General features: G+C 29.4%; 1 protein-coding gene across 3 annotated transcripts; it reads left to right on the top strand.

Moving 5' to 3' along the window:
* The first annotated feature begins 1333 nt into the window (after positions 1-1333).
* LOC112801654 (probable methyltransferase TCM_000336) lies at positions 1334-18101 on the top strand. 3 transcript variants are annotated; one of them, XM_072237296.1, is made up of 4 exons: positions 1334-1710; positions 1909-2355; positions 4401-4673; positions 17453-18101. In XM_072237296.1, exons 1-4 carry the CDS (start codon positions 1504-1506, stop codon positions 17465-17467), a joined length of 942 nt encoding a protein of 313 aa, XP_072093397.1. In that variant the 5' UTR covers positions 1334-1503; the 3' UTR covers positions 17468-18101. The 3 variants fall into 3 exon arrangements, with proteins under 3 accessions (XP_072093397.1, XP_025700310.2, XP_025700311.1); XM_025844525.3 differs by lacking the exon at positions 17453-18101 and adding an exon at positions 14775-15262; XM_025844526.3 differs by lacking the exon at positions 17453-18101 and adding an exon at positions 13223-13560.
* Positions 18102-19260: the final 1159 nt, after the last annotated feature.

Below are 19260 nucleotides of genomic sequence, written 5' to 3' on the forward strand. Positions count from 1 at the left end.
GAAAAAATAAGACAATTTTATTCCTAAAAAAAATTGATAATTTTATACTATGTAGATTTTTTTGTTATCCTTTTATTAATAACCAAAAATACTTTTAAAATATAAAAAATATTTTAAAAATCGAATTTTTATTAAGTTTTCTTTATGTATTTTATAAATAGTTTTATCCAAATATTCTACAAATTTTTGTATAAATATATAAGTAATTTATTAATTACAAAAATTATTTATAATTTATAAAAAAGTATTATTTTTAATTATTTTTGTTTTAATTTATAATATTTAAAGATAATTTCATCATTATAAAAAATAAAAATTATTTTTATCAGCGTTGCAAAATATCAGTGCGGTTTTAGTAGTTTATCTTTTCTAAATTGAGTAAAACTTTTTTCGTTTTTTGAGGACAAAAAAGTGCGAATGCCCCACTACTTGACTTTCACCGGTATGAGCATGATGCCTAACGTTATGGCTTTTCTGATGGGCCTGAAATCATTACGGCCTACAAAGAAACGATAAGAAAAGAAACCAAAACCCTAATGTGAAGGCCTTCTAAATAATTCTGTTGTTTGGGTATCATGGGAAATTGGGAATGATGGGTATTACTATTAACCCTGCTGAATGCTCATTCCATTAAGTGTATGAATAATGACTATTTTATACATTACATATTTATATATCATCAATAATAGACATTAATATACCTATTGATTTATTTTTTAATTTATTAAATATGTGTAAAAATAATAAATAGAATTAATATTACTTAAAATTATAAGTATCTATATGCTCTCTAACTAAGATGTCTTAAATATTAAATTTTGAAAATAGCAAAATATATTTTTTAAAGATTATAAAAAATTTTGGAGAAAAAAATTGCGTATCAGGCTTATTATTCACACCCTATTTTATATCAGTATACATATATTAACATTGAAAGGACTCATATTTTTTATTATTATTAAATGAAGCTTGACTCTAATTTAGAGTGATCGTTGAAATATAAATTATATTTTTATTTTGGATTTTATTTTATAAATTATAATCTTAACATTTAGTTGTAATAGTTTTTATTATCTAAATTACTTGCATCATTTTTACACTTTTAATTCTTATTCACAATACACATTTTAGGTACTTTATTCTAATCCATTAATTGACTCTAATACCTAATAGGCTAATTTCATAACTTACTGCGGTTTTAGTAAAATTTGATATTTTGATATGACAAAAAGTTAAAAGGAGTGAAAAAATTGTGACCTTTGAAAGGGTAAACCAAACCAAACCAAACATTCACTATCATCCTTATTTTATTGATTGACTAGTTTCTTTAAGGAGAGTGTCAAAAGCAACACAATCACTGTCACGAGTGAGTTGTGACACTCACCAAATAGTTTATTCTGAACTCCCATGATATGTAAAGTGTTATTAAATTTTGGTAGAGTAAGGCACACACTCTCAAACTAAAATAAAACAAACTAAAAATAACAAATAAAAGACCACATCATGGAAATCTTACCTTTAAAAGGAGACCATACACAAGTTCACAACCAAGCTCGAACGAAAGAAAGAAAGAAAGAAAGGGCTATTCTATTCAACCAGAAAAAAAAAAAAAAAGAAGAAGAAGAAAGAAAAAAAATGGATGTAGAGAAAGTCTTCCACATGACTGGCGGAGTTGGCAAAACTAGCTATGCCAAGAATTCCTCACTACAGGTTCATTCATTCTCTCCTGATCACTTTCCTCGACTCTCTTTTCCATCCCAGATATACTGAATTTAGTAGCGGTGACATAAATTTTGTTTAATTTATCCTTTTATGAAGATATAAAAAATAAAAAAATGTATTTTCGTATTTACATGTGTTTCTTGCACAATCTAATTTATCATTTTTAATTTTCTAACCATATGATAGAAGAAGGCATGTGATAAGGTGAAGCACATAATTTTAGAAGCCGTTGAGGAGGTTTACCTTGCAACAACTCCAAAGAGCATAGGCATTGCTGACTTGGGTTGTTCATCTGGTCCCAACACTCTCTCAATAATCAAGGACATATTTCAAGCAATTCAAAGCATAAGCCACAAGATCATGATGCACCGCCGCCACCATCCCCACCACCTTATCTCGGATGAGTTCAGGGTTTACCTAAATGATCTCCCAACCAATGACTTCAACTCAATTTTCAAGGCCTTGCCTGAGTTCCACAGGCTTCTTAGGCAAGACAAGAATAAAGATAATAATGATGGGTTGATACCTTCCATTTTCATGGGAGGTTACCCTGGCTCTTTTTATGGAAGACTGTTCCCAAACAGTTCTTTGCACTTTGTCCACTCCTCCTACAGTTTACACTGGCTTTCAAGGGTAAGTAGGCCACCATATACATCTATCTATCTCACATCTTCCTTGTTTTTAGAGTTATGTCTAATGTTTTTTGCATTATTAGAATAATACACTTATTTTGGTATATTGCTTTAAAATAAATATTTAAAATGACATAAATAGAAAATTATTTTGATATTTTTTCTTTTATGATTGTTATTTCTAATTTACTAAAAAAATAAAAATTAATGTTTATTTAAAAAACATAAATATAAATAATTTAAATATTTAAATTAAACACCAATTCATAGACACTATAAAATTGGTATTTTTTGTTTGTTATTTTTTATATTTAAAATGATAAAAAATTATTAAATAAATTTTTTATATTTTTTATAATTCCCAAAATAGAAAATTATTAGACATTTTGATGAGTTTTTCTCATAATTTTACACATTATATACTCATTCATGAATATTTTTATCCCAGCTTTATCCACAACTTAACGTATGTTAGGCGTGCATTTTCTATAGGATGGAAAAGGGGTAAAATAATTAATTACCAAAAACAGGGGTAAAATAAAATTTTGTGCTAGCTAGATTCATAAATAATGTCCTTATTAATGAATCTAATTCATGAATTTTTCACTTTATTCTCACTACAGTACATGAAGCATATATATATATATATATATATATATATATATATATATAAAATATCTCACTTTCATACAAATATAATCAAGAACGGAACTTAGTTCAGATGACAGAGGACCGTGTCCCTTTGCACCCCCAAATTTTTATAAAAGAATTAATAGTATTAATATAAAAAACAAATATAGTTTAATTGGTTTAAGTTTTACACTTTTATATATATTAAGTTTGTAAGATTTATTTTCACTTTCTGTACTTATTCAATCATTTTTAGTTTTAAACATTAATATTTTGGGCTTAGACTTCAAAAAGTTTTCATAAATTAAAGATTTTATTACTTTATTCATATAAATTAAAATCCCATTTTCATTATCATTTACTATTTTTATTATGAACAAAATTTTACAATTTTAATGTTAGAATTAACTGTAGTAAAATTAATTTCTTTTATCTAAATTATTATTTATTTTACAATAACATTTCAGACTTGATTTCAATAGATATTTATAAATTAAAAGTCTTATTAACTTATTCATATAAATTAAAATTCTATTTTTGTTATCATTTATTATTCCCATTATCAACTAGATTTTATATTAAGTAAAATTAATTTTTTTATTTATATAGTTATCTATTTTACAATTTTAATTCTAAATTTTTAAAATATTTTATAATATCTATCTATATAATTATTTAATTATTTATTGTCATATTAATAATAAAATTAAAAATAATTATATTTATAAATTTTATTTTAATATAAATATTATTATAGAATTTTTATGTTAAAATTTTAACCCAAAATTTTTTTTAAGCTCCGCCACTGAATGTAACACAAATTATTATTAGCAGATATATTTGTACATGGTGCTGGCTTATGTATATAAAGAGGAGCAAAAGAAATTCATATAGTAGGGCTAAAACGTAAGATTTTTAAGTCTATTGTTTTTTTTTAATTATTTTTTTCAAATTATAGAGACCGTTTAGCAAAAAGTAAAACTAGAGGTCCGATTTCAGATTTTAAATTTTTAAACATTTTTTTGAAATAAAAATCGAAGAGTCTAATTTAAATCTTTATTTTTTTTAAAACAGAAATTAAAAAATATTTTAAAATTTTTTAATTCTACAAAAGTAGAAATTGGAGGTCTAATTTTTTTTTCAAAGTCTGATTTTTGTACTTTAAATTAAATAGTGTCACGTTTGAGATTAATATTTCAACAATTTATAATCTTAAAAAAATCATTTCCAACCCAATTTCAAAAATAATTTTCATATAAAGAGGTCTATTTATATGAATGATTGATTTTCCCAATTCAGAGAATAATTTTCCTAATTTGGCTTTTCACCTTTTTCATTATGCGCATGCCCTGGACCATACACATTGATGGTTTATTATGTCATCATGATGATGATGATTAATGATTATTCATGCAGGTTCCACCAGCACTATATGACAAGGAGGGAAATTCATTGAACAAAGGGTGTGTATACATTTCAGAGTCAAGCCCTGAAGTGGTTCAAAAAGCATACTTGAATCAGTTCCAACAGGATTTTTCATTGTTCTTAAGATCAAGGTCTGAAGAACTAGTTGTGGATGGGAGGATGGTACTCATATTTCTGGGAAGGAGAGGCACAGAACATGTTGATAAAGGCAACTCTTTCTTCTGGCAGATTCTTTCTCGTTCATTTGCTATTCTTGTCTCACAGGTACATTTTTTTCCCGTGAATTGGAAAAGCATAGATAGAAGTATAATTTAGTATATCCTGAAAAATTGATCCTTATTAACGAATCTTAAATTAGATATTTTAATTTTCAATAAATTTTTATTATTTTTAAAGTCTTTAAGTATTAGTTTTATCAGATTATTTGTTCTTTTTATATCTTACAATAAAATATTTAATAGAAAAGTCTAGAGAGCGAACAATTTTATTGCATTTTGGCCAGTATGTAAGCAGCAGAAAAAGGTGAGCCATTGAATGAAATCTCATACCAATCTCACATCATCAAATCATCATTGATGGCTAGTTGATGGCTACCAATAACAAATGTTGCTGGCCCTAGCATTGCTCATATTTAATATATGTGTATTGAAAAAATAAATTCCTAGCATATTTTATTATAAAGCAACTAAATTCTAATAAAAATTATTATAAGATAAACTAGTCCTCTCTGGAGAAAAACCAATTTTTTTTAAGACTTCTAAAGTAATAATAAAAAATTGTTAAAATTCAAAACATCCAATTTAAAATTTGTTCGATACCAATTTGATTATTATACAACAATAAAGTCTTGTCCCACTAAGTGGGGTCGGTTACATGAATTAAAAAGTCTAGTTATCACATATTTTTGAAGAGAGACAAAATTTTAGCATAAAATAAATGTAAACATGTATGTAATCTAAGCTTTTAGTTTTTTTTTCTAAAAACTTTTGATAAAAAATTTTGTTAAATATATAACTATTTATATATATCTACCTAATCATTTAAGTTATTATAAGAGACAATTTACAACAAATAAATGCATCACTACAAAAAAAAAAAAAAAAATTAGAATAGTTACCAATTTTAGTGCCCAAGAGAAATCCAATTATAATGGTTTCTATCGATTATTCATATCAGGATTAAATAATATTTTAATTAGTACAAAAACATTATCATTTCTTTTATGTAAAAAAATCATTCATGTAATCAAGTCTAATATTACTTGTAAATTGAAAATATTTTGGTTTTATTTTAGTCCTTACATAAAAACGGTTTAAATCCAAATGTTTTTAAAATAATTTAGTTTAAGTCCCTGTTGTTATTTTGTTTAATTTGTAATCTATATATGAAATTAATATTGATTTTATGGTTTTCAAAAAATATGATATTTGGCTTAAATAAGCTTTTGGACCTATGAATGGTTTCTTTTGGTAATAAAAATGAAAAGTTCGTTGTCTAATTTAATTTATGGTTTTGGTTTGTAAGTGCTAATTTGATAGGCTAAATACTAAAGTAACAGACTAAAATATTAGCACGACAGAATTAGTCTAATTAATATATTTAATAGTAAGAATGATAATACTATCCAGATTCGTAGGTATTTATTTTATTTTTATTCATTCAAGACGGATAATTACTCATTCGAATGTAAGGCAAATTTTTAATAGGGTGTAATTTTGGACACAATAAGAAATTGGATTTAAGTAATAGTTTCGATATATATATATAATAAATGTCATATACGTAAAATAATTAGTAAAATAATTTATAATATTATATTATTTTTAAGTTTATATTTTAATTTATATTATTTATTTATTGATGGTTATGTAAATTTTAAATTTTATTTTATTTGTTGAATTTTAATAATTATAAGAATTGAAAGGATTAGAGTTCAATTTTTTACTGCCTACGAATAAAAACAAAACAAATTTTATGTGAACTATTGTAAAACAAAATAAAATCGAGTAAGATAAAAACTCGCTCCATTGTCATCCGTACTTAATAAAGCAAACTAATTAATAACAAAATTAAAGTACACAATTTTTAGATTTTTACTGGCTCAAAATAAAAAATATATATATATATGGACAGAAAACAAAAAGAAAAGGTATGTTATAGCAAATAAAAACTTATTTAAGGGCCTATTTTTGCTCATATTCTTTGCAATAATACTTTCAGAATCTTGCTGAGATTGAGTTACAATAATATTTTAGAAACTACATCTATATATATCGGTGAGCTGGCTAAACATATATTAAAAATATTAGGTACCAGAGTTAATAGTAATAAAATAATGCAACTAAAATTTGCGAACGAAGAAAAATTGAATAAGAATTTAGACAATAATAAAAATAATATAATAAAATAGTAAAATTACAATTTCTCACAATACATAAAGAAGTTTATAATATTCTCTTATGTATTATGGAAATTCTTATAAAAGAATTACACATATGAGAGACCTTACTATTTTTCTCTCAAAATTTCACTCACTAATTTTATGCAAAATATGACATACATTAACAAATGCCTTAACCCTCTATATTTAGTATTTTGTGGAGGTGTATTTGGTTTATTACAAGTTGATCAAGTTGTATACAAATTACACAAGTGTGTATACTAGAGTCTTCTTTCACATTCATCTTTATCAAGTTGTATAACAAGTTGATAAATATCAACTTATGTAACAACTCATTCTTTGACTAAGTCAAAGATTACAACTAAGCTAACTTATGTGTAGTTTCATGACTCTTCATACTTGATAAGAACCATTTCCATCATACTTTAATTTTCTTGAAATTTAATCATGCTCCACTTGTATCACTTGTAACCTCTAGCCAATTTTGTTGACTTCAAACCAAAAGAAGAATTTTACTTCTTTTTTTAACAATCTCCCACTCAAAATTATTTTTTTGGTGTATTCATATTGCTCATATTTTCAATAGGCCAAGAGAAGATCTGCATCAGTCAAATTCAACTGTATTGATTGGTTTTGTCATGATATCTGTAAGATTGTCCTTAGTGTAGATTTTCTGCATATCCATTTTTCCATCCTACAATACTTCATGAACAAAATGATATTGAATGCCTATGTGCTTCGTTCTTGAGTGAAAGGATAGATTCCTTGCGATGTGCAAGGGACTCTGACTGTCACAAAATATTGGAAGCATATCCTGATTGTGCCCGAATTCCTCCATTAACCTTTGCAACCAAATTGCTTCCTTACAAGATTGGGTAGCTGCCATATATTCAGCTTCTGTAGTTGATAATGCTACAACTGCTTGTAATTTTGATAACCAACTTATTGCACTTCCTGCAAGATTGAACACATAACCAATAGTGGATTTTCTTTTGTCAAGGTCTCTAGCGAAATTAGAGTCAATGTAACCTTTGATGGTAAGTTCAGATTCTCTAAAATATAAAGCAGCATTAAAGGTTCCTTTGATATATCTTCGGATCCTCTTCACAACACTCCGGTGCTCTTTTTCTGGATTTGCCATGAATCTGCTGACCATCTCGACAGATTGAGAGATATCTGGTTTGGTGTAAATCATGGCGTACATAAGGCTTCCCACTGCAGATGCATACCATACTCAAGATATTTCTATCTTCTCTACTTCACTGTTAGGACACATCTCAGAAGATAATTTAAAATTGACAGGAAGTGGGGTAGATATTGACCTACACTCTTGCATGTTGAAGTCCGGCAAGACCTTCCTCAAGTAATTTTCTTGGGATAGCCAAATCTTCCTATCTTTTATGTCTCGCCAAATCTGCATCCCCAAAATCTTGTTTGCTGGTCTCAGATCCTTCATATCAAACTCCATAGCCAACTGAGCCTTTAATTCCTTGACACAATCTTTGTTGCGGCCTATCACCAACATGTCATCCACGTATAACAGCAGAATGATGAAATCATCATTACTAGACCTGTTGTAATAAGTACAATGGTCTGACTGAAGTCTGTTGTAATCAAGGCTAATAATGATGGAATCAAATCTCTTGTACCAATATCTTGGCACCGGCTTAAAGCCGTACAGAGATTTGGTTAACTTGCAAACCAAGTTTTCTTTTCCTAATTCTTCAAAGCCTTCTGGTTGGAGCATATATATTTCTTCTTCAAGTTCACCATGAAGAAAGGCAGTCTTTACATCTAGCATATATAGCAAGAACTGCTCTTATTGTAAAAATTCTAGCAATTGTAGAAAAAACTTTCACTCAAATCAATACCTTCTTTCTGAGCAAATTCCTTCACCACCAGTCTTGCACGATGACATTCTATCTGGTCGTGATTGTCACGCTTTATTTTGTAAACCCATTTGTTATCAATTGCTTTCCTTCTGCCCAGGAGTGGGACAAGCTCCCACGTCTTGTTTTTGCGTAGTGCTTCCATTTCTTCTTGCATGGATGTCATCCAAAAAGAAGACTCTAAACTTTCAATCGTCTCTATCTTCATTAACAAAACAATATGCATCATGGCAAGTCCTGACATAGTCGGTATGCCATGATGATTTTCTCAGTTCACGTGTTGTTCTCAAGTTTCAGCTATTCTTTGTACAACTTGTTCAGGTTCTGCTTCAGAAGAGTCTTTTTCTCTAGACTTATCAGTCATGTATTTTAAAGTAGTTTCTTTAGTTGTATTATTATTTTCTTGCTTTTTTTGTAACTCGTTTTCAACAAATATAATATCTCTACTGAAAATCACATAAACAGGACATCCAAACATATGAAGAAAGGAATAATCAGGTGGCTTACTTTGCCATATCTCCATTGAAGTTTTCAATCTAATTGTTGTTGATGGCGATCTATTAATCACGTAGCAGGCTGTTTTGATTGCTTCTGCCCAGAAAGACTTGGTTAATCCTGCAATCTGCAATATAGCTCGAGTTCTTTCTAGAAGAGTTATGTTCATCCATTCTGCAACTCTATTTTGCTGAGGTGTATATGCAACTGTGAATTACCTTTAAATACCTTCGTGCTTGCAAAATGCAATGAAATCACATTGTCTGTTCTCAAGCACTTCATTTTCTTCCCAGTTTTGAGCTCTATTCGTGCTTTAAATTCCTTTGGAAACACATCTGACTTCTTCTTGATGGAGAATACCCACACTCTTTGTGAGTAATCATCTATGAAGGAGACAAAATATTTTGCTCCTCCTAGTGATAATTCTGGTGATTTCCACACACCAGAATGAATCAAGTCTAATATATGCTTGCTTCTAGCGGTTGATCGTTCAAATTTCAATATACGCTGCTTGCTTGTCACACATTGATCACAAAAGGTAGATTCACCATTTTAAGCCCTGGAAGGAGATTACGTTCTGCAAGAACCTATAGACCATGTTCTAACATATAGCCTAATTTACGATGCCACAACATCTTTGTATCTTCTTGGTCAGCAGATGCAACTGATACTTCTGCGTCTCAAACTGTATCTCAAGAAAGTAAGTAGAGATTGATTGTTAGCCATTTTGCCTTCATGATCACACGAGCACCATTAGTCACCTTCAACGATCTATTTTCAATATTAATCTTGTACCTTTGTGAATCCAACAGCCCAACGGATGACGAATTTTTTCTCAAGCCATTCACATGTCTTACACCCTAAACTGTATGGATGAAGCTATCAAACATCTTAGTTTTGATGGTACTGATTCCCATAATTTCTAAGGCATGATCATCTCCCATGAGTACAGACCCTTTTGAAATAGGTTCATAAGTATTAAATCACTTCTGATGTGGAGTCATGTGATATGTTGCTGCACAATCCAATAGCCAGACATCAGCTAGTGGTTTATTGTCTTCATGACCAATAACAGCTTCAATGCACAAGACATCTCCATCAACAGAGGTGTTTGCAACACGACCATGTGAGGTAGTTGCATTAGTAATTTTTTCTGTGCTCTTCTTGTTAAACCAACAATCTTTCTTTAAGTGTCCTTTCTTGCCACAATTATAACAAGTAAGGTTCTTCTTTCGAGACCTTGATCCCCCACGACTTTAACTCTTACTAGAGCCACGTTCCGTTGATCTGCCTCTCATCACCAACAAAGCTTCTGCTTGCTTTGAACTCTCTGTTTGACCATCTTTATTTTTGTGTCTGCTTTTTTCATCAAGAATAGTGGTAGCAACATCATCAAATCAAAGTTGATCAACAATTTCGTTATTTGTGATGTTAATGATAAGTTGATCATAAGAGTTTGGTAAACTTTGGAGAAGAAGTCAGCACATTCATTTTCTACAATTTGACACTTCATGGCTATCAGTTGTGAAAATATAGTATTAAGATTCTTGATGTGATCCGTCACCGATGTAGATTCACTCATACAAAGAGTATATAGCCTTGTTTTCATGAATATCCTATTGTGAAGTGACTTTACCTCGTACAACTTAGTGAGTGCCTCCCAAATCTCCTTTGCTATCTGTTTTTTCGAGATGCTTGACAATACAAAATCTGTCATAGCCAAGTATAAATTGGCAACAGAATTTTCCTCAATCTCTTTTCACTTGTCATCAAGAGTGCCGATAGGCCTGCCTTTTATTGCTTCTAAGTAATTTCCCCATCTCAAAATTGCCTTGATCTTCAGTTTCCAAAGAAAAAAGTTATTCCCATTGAATTTCTCGATCCTAAATTTTGTTTCCATGGTTTTGAAACCAATTTACCCTTTTGCTGTGGAAGATTAAGAACCTAAAGCTCTGATACCACTGTTAGGTACCAGAGTCAATAGGGACAAAATAATGCAACTACAATTTGTGAACGAGAAGAATTGAACAAGAATTCAAACAATAGTGAAAATAATATGACAAAGTGGTGAAATTACAATGTCTCACAATACATAAAGAAGTCTATAATACTCTCTTACGTATTATGAAAATTTTTACAAAGAGATTACACATATGAGAGGCCTTACTACTTTTCTCTCGAAGTTTCACTCACTAATTCTATGCAAAATGTGACATACATTAACAAATGCCTTAACCCCCTATATAGTATTTTGTGGAGGTGTATTTGGTTTATAAGTTGATCAAGTTGTGCACAAATTATACAAGTATGTGTACTGGAGTCTTCTTTCATATTCATCTTTATCAAGTTGTATAACAAGTTGATAAATATTAACTTATGTAACAATTCATTCTTTGACTAAGTCAAAGATTGTAACTAAGCTAACTTATCTTCAAGTTGCAAATTTTGCCTAAAACTTTGACTATGCAAGTTGGACAACTTGCAAGTAGTTTTATGAGTCTTCTAACATAATAAAAACCATTTGCATCATACTTGATTCTACACCAAGCTTAAGTTCTATAATGTTCTTTAATTTTCTTGAAATTTCATCTTGCTCCACTTGTATCATCTGTAATCTCTAGCCAATTTTGTTGACTTCAAACCAAAAGAAAAATTTTGCTTCTTTTTTCACAAAAAAGATATTTAAATAAAAGGAATCATAACTAATTTAAAAAAATCCAAAAAAATTATATAAAAATCAAAACCAAAATCAATAATATTTAAAGTTTAGGATTGTAACATTTCTTGGGAAGCTAGTATAGAAGAATAATGTGTTAAGAGCAGAGAGAAGGACACAGAGATCTCGAAAACTCAGAATAAGTCATCAAAGATGAGAGAAAACAAATCAATCCCGTTAGGTAAGAGTCTAACCAATAACAAACTAATTAGTATTTTTAAATTGCACTCTATACTAATTAATTATTATTAATTAGTGATTATTTAATTTTATTTTTTAAAAATACAAAATTAATGATTATTAGTTGTAATTGTTTAAAATTGATTAACTAAAAATTATTAACCTATATTTTTCCAAAACAAAATAGCATTGATTGTAGAATTGTATTATGATTTAAAATAGATGATACACTTTACAATAAAGCTCTACATCCAAAAAATGCTTAACCAAGTCTAACCAAGTTGTTATGACAACTTTCAAATCACGCGCTTTCTTCTTCTTCTCCTTCTTCTTCTTCTTCTCATTCTTCTTCTTCTCCTTCTTCTCCTTCTTCTTCTGCTTCTCCTCCTTCTGCTTCCGCTTCTCCTTCTTCTTCTTCTCCTCCTCCTCCTCCTCCTCCTCCTCCTCCTCCTCCTCCTTCTTCTTCTCCTTCTTCTTCTCCTTCTCCTGAATCTCCTTCTTCTCCTCCTCCTCCTGTTCTTCCTTCTCCTCCTCTTTTGTTATCGTCGTGACCAATAACACTAATATTTTGTAAATATTTGTATTAGTTCTGATTTTCTCTAATACCATCATAAAATAATTTCGGTTCATTTTTTAGTTTATTTCAGTTCATTTGTGTGTTAATTGAGGTTCACTTGATACTGCTGATAAGTATTGACCAAATTTCTTAAGTAATTTCGGTTCATTTCTGGATCCAATTGAACCTCAAATAAACTAAGAAATGAACCGAAATTACTTAAGAAATAAAAAATTTGGTCAATACTTATCAGCAGCATCAGGTGAACCTCAATTAATACACAAATGAACTGAAATTAGTTTAGTTTTGAACAATCTATCAAAAAGACTCAATCATCAATAAAAATACATACAATTTATTTCTGGATCCAAACGAACCTCAATTAACTAAGAAATAAACCGAAATTACTTAAGGAATAAAAAATTTGGTCAATACTTATCAACAACATCAAGTGAACTTCAATTAATTCACAAATGAATTGAAATTAGTTCAATTTTGAATAAGCAGTCAAAAAGACTATTATCAACAAAAACACACTGAATTCATTTATGGATCCAAATGAACCTCAATTAAAAGGAGAAAAAGAGACAACACAACAACAACAGCAGCAATAAAAGAATGACGATTGAGAGAAAACATGCGAAGAAGAAGAAGGAGGAACGCAAAGAAAAAGAAAGAAGAACGTGAAGAAGAAAGAGAAGGAATGCAAAGAAGAAGAAGGAAGAACACGAAAAAGAAACATTGCGAAGACAAAGACGAAGAAGGATATGTTTTGCATTATTAAAATACGCGTATGTACGTGCTGGTGTGATGAAAGTGGTTTTTGTTGAGTTTGAGTCAACTTAGTTGGACTTAATTGCCAAAACATTTGGATGTGTAGTTCTATACACTTTATATATCATACTAATTACTAACCGTCTACTGCTAACTACTAACTGATATAACATAGTTACACTAAGTTATCTAACCTCTCTCATTATTAGTTATAACCTTAAGAAGGATTGAAGGATTCATTTAAATAATATAACTATCCGAATTTTTGCTAGTTAATACTCCAACGAAAAGAGGAAAAGGATATCTTTGCTACTGCTTAAAAATAATTGATCTTGTAAAGTGTGATTTCCCAATACTTACAATTTTTTTTTTGCTTCACTTAAATTTTGTATTGCGTAAGCCTATTCTTTATAAGATCAATATAGAGAAAAATTAAAAAGATTCATTTTCATTTTTTGCATATTTTGTTTTAGTCCTGTTCCTGTATTCTCGACTCTATTCCCTGTATCTTATATCTTGAAATACTAATTCCTAGCTTTTGGTAACTCTATAAAAAGAGATTCTTAATCAGTGTCCGGCTGTCCGCATTGTTTATCAAAACACATTTTTGTAATGACTAATTACTATTTTTATAAAATTTTATTAAGGATATATTCACCTAAGAAAACTTAGAAAAGGAAAGAAAATATTCTTACTGATTTTGTTCAGTTTCATCACACCCATTCATTTTTCTTAACATTCCAGCCTAGTATAGCTTTCAAAATTTTAATCTCCCCATATCATTATATCAATATATCATAGGTCCTTATCATATGCGCTGTTTATATTCTCTCTCTGTTTTCTTTTTCCTCTAACTTTTTCCTTTATTGTCGAGGCATTCATTTAAGCTAGCTAGTGCTGTAAGTTCTTGTTGCGGTTATTTTTTAACAACAAAAATCCATGGCATCAATAAAGTTTCAAAAGTTTTCTATACATACAAGACTCTCATGAATTCACCTAAGGAGGATTAAACCGATATACATAAACAATTATATATTTTAACACATGTTCACGCAATAACTTTTTAGACTTGAAACATGAATTATATATAAATTTTCTTTTTGTCATATATTGAAATTCTATACAATAAAAATCAAAATTTAAATTTTTAGATCATAATATTTGGTACTAAGTGTTCTAATAATATATTATGAAATCAATCATCTTCCACAAAATGTAAACATCCAACAATAACAATTGAATATAGTTGGTGCAGAATTATATTTTTTATACATGATTAAATAATAATGAATTTCGTTGTCTCCTTCTTTCTTAATTTTCTTTTTTTTCCCGATATCTATGGTTTGACTAAAAGGGAGGAATAGAACAAGAGAAGCTTGATTCATATGATGTGCATTTCTATGCACCTTCAAGGGAAGAAGTAGAAGAGGAGGTTAGAAAACAAGAGTCAATAAAATTGGAGAGGCTAGATACCGTTGAGATGGATACAATTGAACAAGGCATTGAAAGCTATGGTACAACGGTTGCAAAGGCGGTGAGAGCCATCCAAGAATCAATGATCTCAAGCCACTTTGGGGAAAAGATCTTAGACGCTTTGTTTGATAATTTTGCTAGACTTTTGGATGATGAAGTGGTCAAGGAGGACATAAAACCCATCACTTTTGTTCTGGTTCTTAGAAAAATATGAATATTTAGAGGGAAAAAGAAAGTTGAAGAAAAGAAAATATTCTCAAAGTGTTATTTAATTCGCACTACTAACAAGCTACATTACATGTGTGTTTTAAATTTGCAGCCAGTGACCAGTGAGTATCTATCTAATTATTGTGATAGTTTTTGCTTCAAGTGTGTATGTACACTATTTATTATTTCATGCACCAAGCATATATAGCTTAAGGTCCCTTTGGGAACACCAAAAAGCTATTTTTTTTTTTTTTTTTTTTTTACGTTTGGCTTATAAAAAATTATATTAATAGTGTTTGGTATAATTTTTTAGGTAAATTTTTAATTTTTTAAAAAGTTATTTAAGAGTTTTTGAAGAAGTTAAAAAATATGATTTCTCATATTTTTAAAAGCTATTTTATCATTCGTATTTAATGCACAACTTTAAAACAAGGACTTCTATAATAACTTTTCAAACTCAAAATAACTTATTTAAAAGTTATTATTAATAAAAGTTCTTATATTTTAAGCTTTTTTTTCAAAAGAACTTATTTAAGAAGTTTAATCAAACTGGCCCTTAGCATATCTAGGGTCCGTTTGGGAAACACCAAAAAACTACTTTTTTTTAACTTTTAACTTATAAAAAGTTACATTAATAGTGTTTGGTACAATTTTTTAGATAAACTTTTAATTTTTCAGAAAAGTTATTTAAGAGTTTTTGAAGAAATTAAAAAATGTGACTTCTCCTATTTTTAAAAGCTATTTTATCACTCATATTTAGCGCCAGTTAGGCTAAATTTCTTAAATAAGTTATTTTACAAAAAGAATTTAAAATATAAGGACTTTTATTAATAACAACTTTTAAATAAGTTATTTTGTATTTAAAAAGTTATTATAGAAGTCCTTATTTTAAAGTAGTGCGTTAAATAGAAATGATAAAATATAAAGAGAGAGTGTAGTCATGAGTCATTAATAAACATCCTATTCACTTGTGACATATAAAGAGAGAGTGTTAAATAGACTTAACGTGGGTGATCGTATGACTTACAAAGAGAAAGTATCAAATAGACTTATCACAAGGGTAATTAGTCGTACTATGCACAGGTTAAAATTATAATTTTAAATTATTTTTTAAAAATTTATTTTAATTATAATAATTTAATTAATAAAAAATAATATATTATGTATTGTTTGATTTTTATTTTAATTTAGTGTTACTTAAATTAATTATAAAATAGTTATTAGTCAGTTTTAATAATCTATTTTTTTCAATAAATTAAATATATATACTGAATGTAATTCTAAATAATATAATAATAGTCAAATCTATCAACAAATATATTGGCCATTATTATACTATAAAACAAATTAAATGTAAAAGCTATTAGCATTTATAAATCTATAAAATTGCATTGTCTTTAATTCATGCAAGGGTTTACTTATCAAATAAACTTAAAATATGAACAAAAAATATTTATAAAATAGACCTAGCATCACTTGTAATAATCATGAAAAATAATCAACTTACCTTATCATCAATGAGAATCATTTCTATGTAAGTCGTCTTGTTCTTGTCAAATTAGATGTGACTTTCCATAACCTTTAACCAGGGGCGAAGCTTAGTATATATGAAAAGGGCAATGGCCCTCCCAAATAAATAAATTTTACTTATAAAGTCCTCTAATTTTATAATTTGGCCTTCCTAATTTTATTTTTTGTTCTCTATTTAGTTGTATTTTTCATGTTAGCCCCCTTCTAAAAGGGGTTCGAGCTTTGCCCCTGTTTATAATTCTTGTCTTTATTTTTCAAACTTTTTCATTACATAATCTATCATAAGTAATACTGTTGATAGAATCGTAGTTAGTAGTCCTTAGGTATGAAAAATCATAAACAGAAGATCTATGTCTGAGGTACGAATTTTCTAGATTATAAATAATTGTAACAATTCACTATTAATCCACACACACACACACACTAATTATACATAGTAATAATTAGCAAATATTTTCAATGGAGAAACTTGCTACAATTAGGTGAAATTTATGCCATTATATTTTATTAACCTTTATGATTAATTCAATAGAGATACACTACTACATTTTGAGGATTTAGTAACAATTTTCTTTTAACATTTGTTAAAGTGTTAGTAATGGTCATAAAATTAGATGCTAAGTAACATTTATCTATAAATGTTAGTAAATATATTTAATTTTTACAAAACTGATGAGCGGATAATTTATACGCTTTTTGGCATTATTTTTAGGTAGTTTTTAGTATGATCTAGTTACTTTTAGGGATGTTTTCATTAGTTTTTATGCTAAATTCACATTTCTGGACTTTACTATGAGTTTGTGTGTTTTTCTGTGATTTCAGGTATTTTTTGACTGAAATTGAGGGACTTGAGCAAAACTCTGATAGGAGGCTGACAAAGGACTGCTGATGCTGTTGGAATCTGACCTCCCTACGCTCTCAACGCCGTTGGAAAGTAGACATCCAGAGCTTTCCAGCAATATATAACAGTCAATACTTTATTCGTAATTAGACGACGTAAACTGGCACTCAACGCCAGTTCCATGCTGCATTCTAGAGTCAAACGCCAGAATTACATCACGAACCAGAGTTGAACGCCCAAAACACGTTACAACTTGGTGTTCAACTCCAAGAGAAGCCTCAGCTCGTGGATAGATCAACCTCAGCCCAAGCACACACCAAGTGGGCCCCTGAAGTGAATTTATGCATCAATTACTTACTTTTGTAAACCCTAGTAGCTAGTTTAGTATAAATAGAACTTTTTACTAGTTTATTAGATGTCTTTGACTATCTAGTCTTTTGACCACATATCTGGTCCTTCTCCTTTATTTTTTGAATTCACATCATACTTTGGGGGCTGGCCATTCGGCCATGCCTGGACCTTTATCACTTATGTATTTTCAACGGTGGAGTTTCTACACACCATAGATTAAGGGTGTGGAGCTTTGCTGTACCTCGAGTTTTAATGCAGTTACAACTATTTTCTATTCAATTCGACTTATTCTTATTCTTAGATATTCGTTGTACTTCAACATGATGAATGTGATGATCCGTGACACTCATCATCATTCTCACCTATGAACGCGTGACTGACAACCACTTCCGTTCTACCTTAGACCGGGTGCATATCTCTTGGATTCCTTAATCAGAATCTTCGTGGTATAAGCTAGAATTGATAGCGGCATTCATGGGAATCCAGAAAGTCTAACCTTGTCTGTGGTATTCTGAGTAGGATTCCGGAATTGAATGACTGTGACGAGCTTCAAACTCGCGATTGCTGGGCGTGATGACAAACGCAAAAGAATCAAGGGATTCTATTCCAACATGATTAAGAACCGACAGATGATTAGCCGTGCTGTGACAGAGCATTTGGACCATTTTTACTGAGAGGATGGGATGTAGCCATTGACAACGGTGATGCCCTACATACAGCTTGCCATTGACGATTGGATTTTTGATGGTTTAGAATTTCACAAATGAATTCTCGTTGCAAGTATAGTTCCTAAACCAAACAATAATCCTTTCATACAAAAAGTTGTTTGTCACTAAAACAAACCCCTAAATTTATAAACCGAAGTATTGAAACCTCGGGTCGTTCTCCCTAGGAATTACAATAGAGTGTCTTGTTATTGGTTGTGAGTTATTTTGGGGTTTTGATATGAAGCATGAAAGATAAATGGCAAGAAAGTAAACTAAGGCCTAAAAAGGTCTTGGCAAGGGTTGGTGGTCAAGGATCTCTATCCTAATCACTAACCATAATATGAGAATTGGCAAGGATTAATCTCATTAAATCATCCTCTAACTAGTAGTAAAGGAAAGTCAAATGAGCTATATCAATCCTAGTCCATAAGTCCTAACTCTCCACTAATTCAATTAGTGAGAACTAGAGTAAATGGCTCCCAATCATCAATTACTTGGACATTAGTAATTCAAGAGTTCCTAAGTTACCTTTCCAAGCCAAGAGTATAAAATTCTACTCTAAAATCCAACCAAGCATTTCATCAAACACTTGGAAGGCACAAAAGAAAAGCATAGTAAATTGACAACAAGAATTAATTCTAACAACAATCAAATGTAAAGAATTAGCAACAACAATTAAAGGAAACAAGATCTAAATGAATTACCTTTTATTGAATTGAAAGAAAATGGAA

Source organism: Arachis hypogaea, chromosome 5 (genome assembly GCF_003086295.3).
Source record: "Arachis hypogaea cultivar Tifrunner chromosome 5, arahy.Tifrunner.gnm2.J5K5, whole genome shotgun sequence".
Classification (NCBI taxonomy): domain Eukaryota; kingdom Viridiplantae; phylum Streptophyta; class Magnoliopsida; order Fabales; family Fabaceae; genus Arachis; species Arachis hypogaea.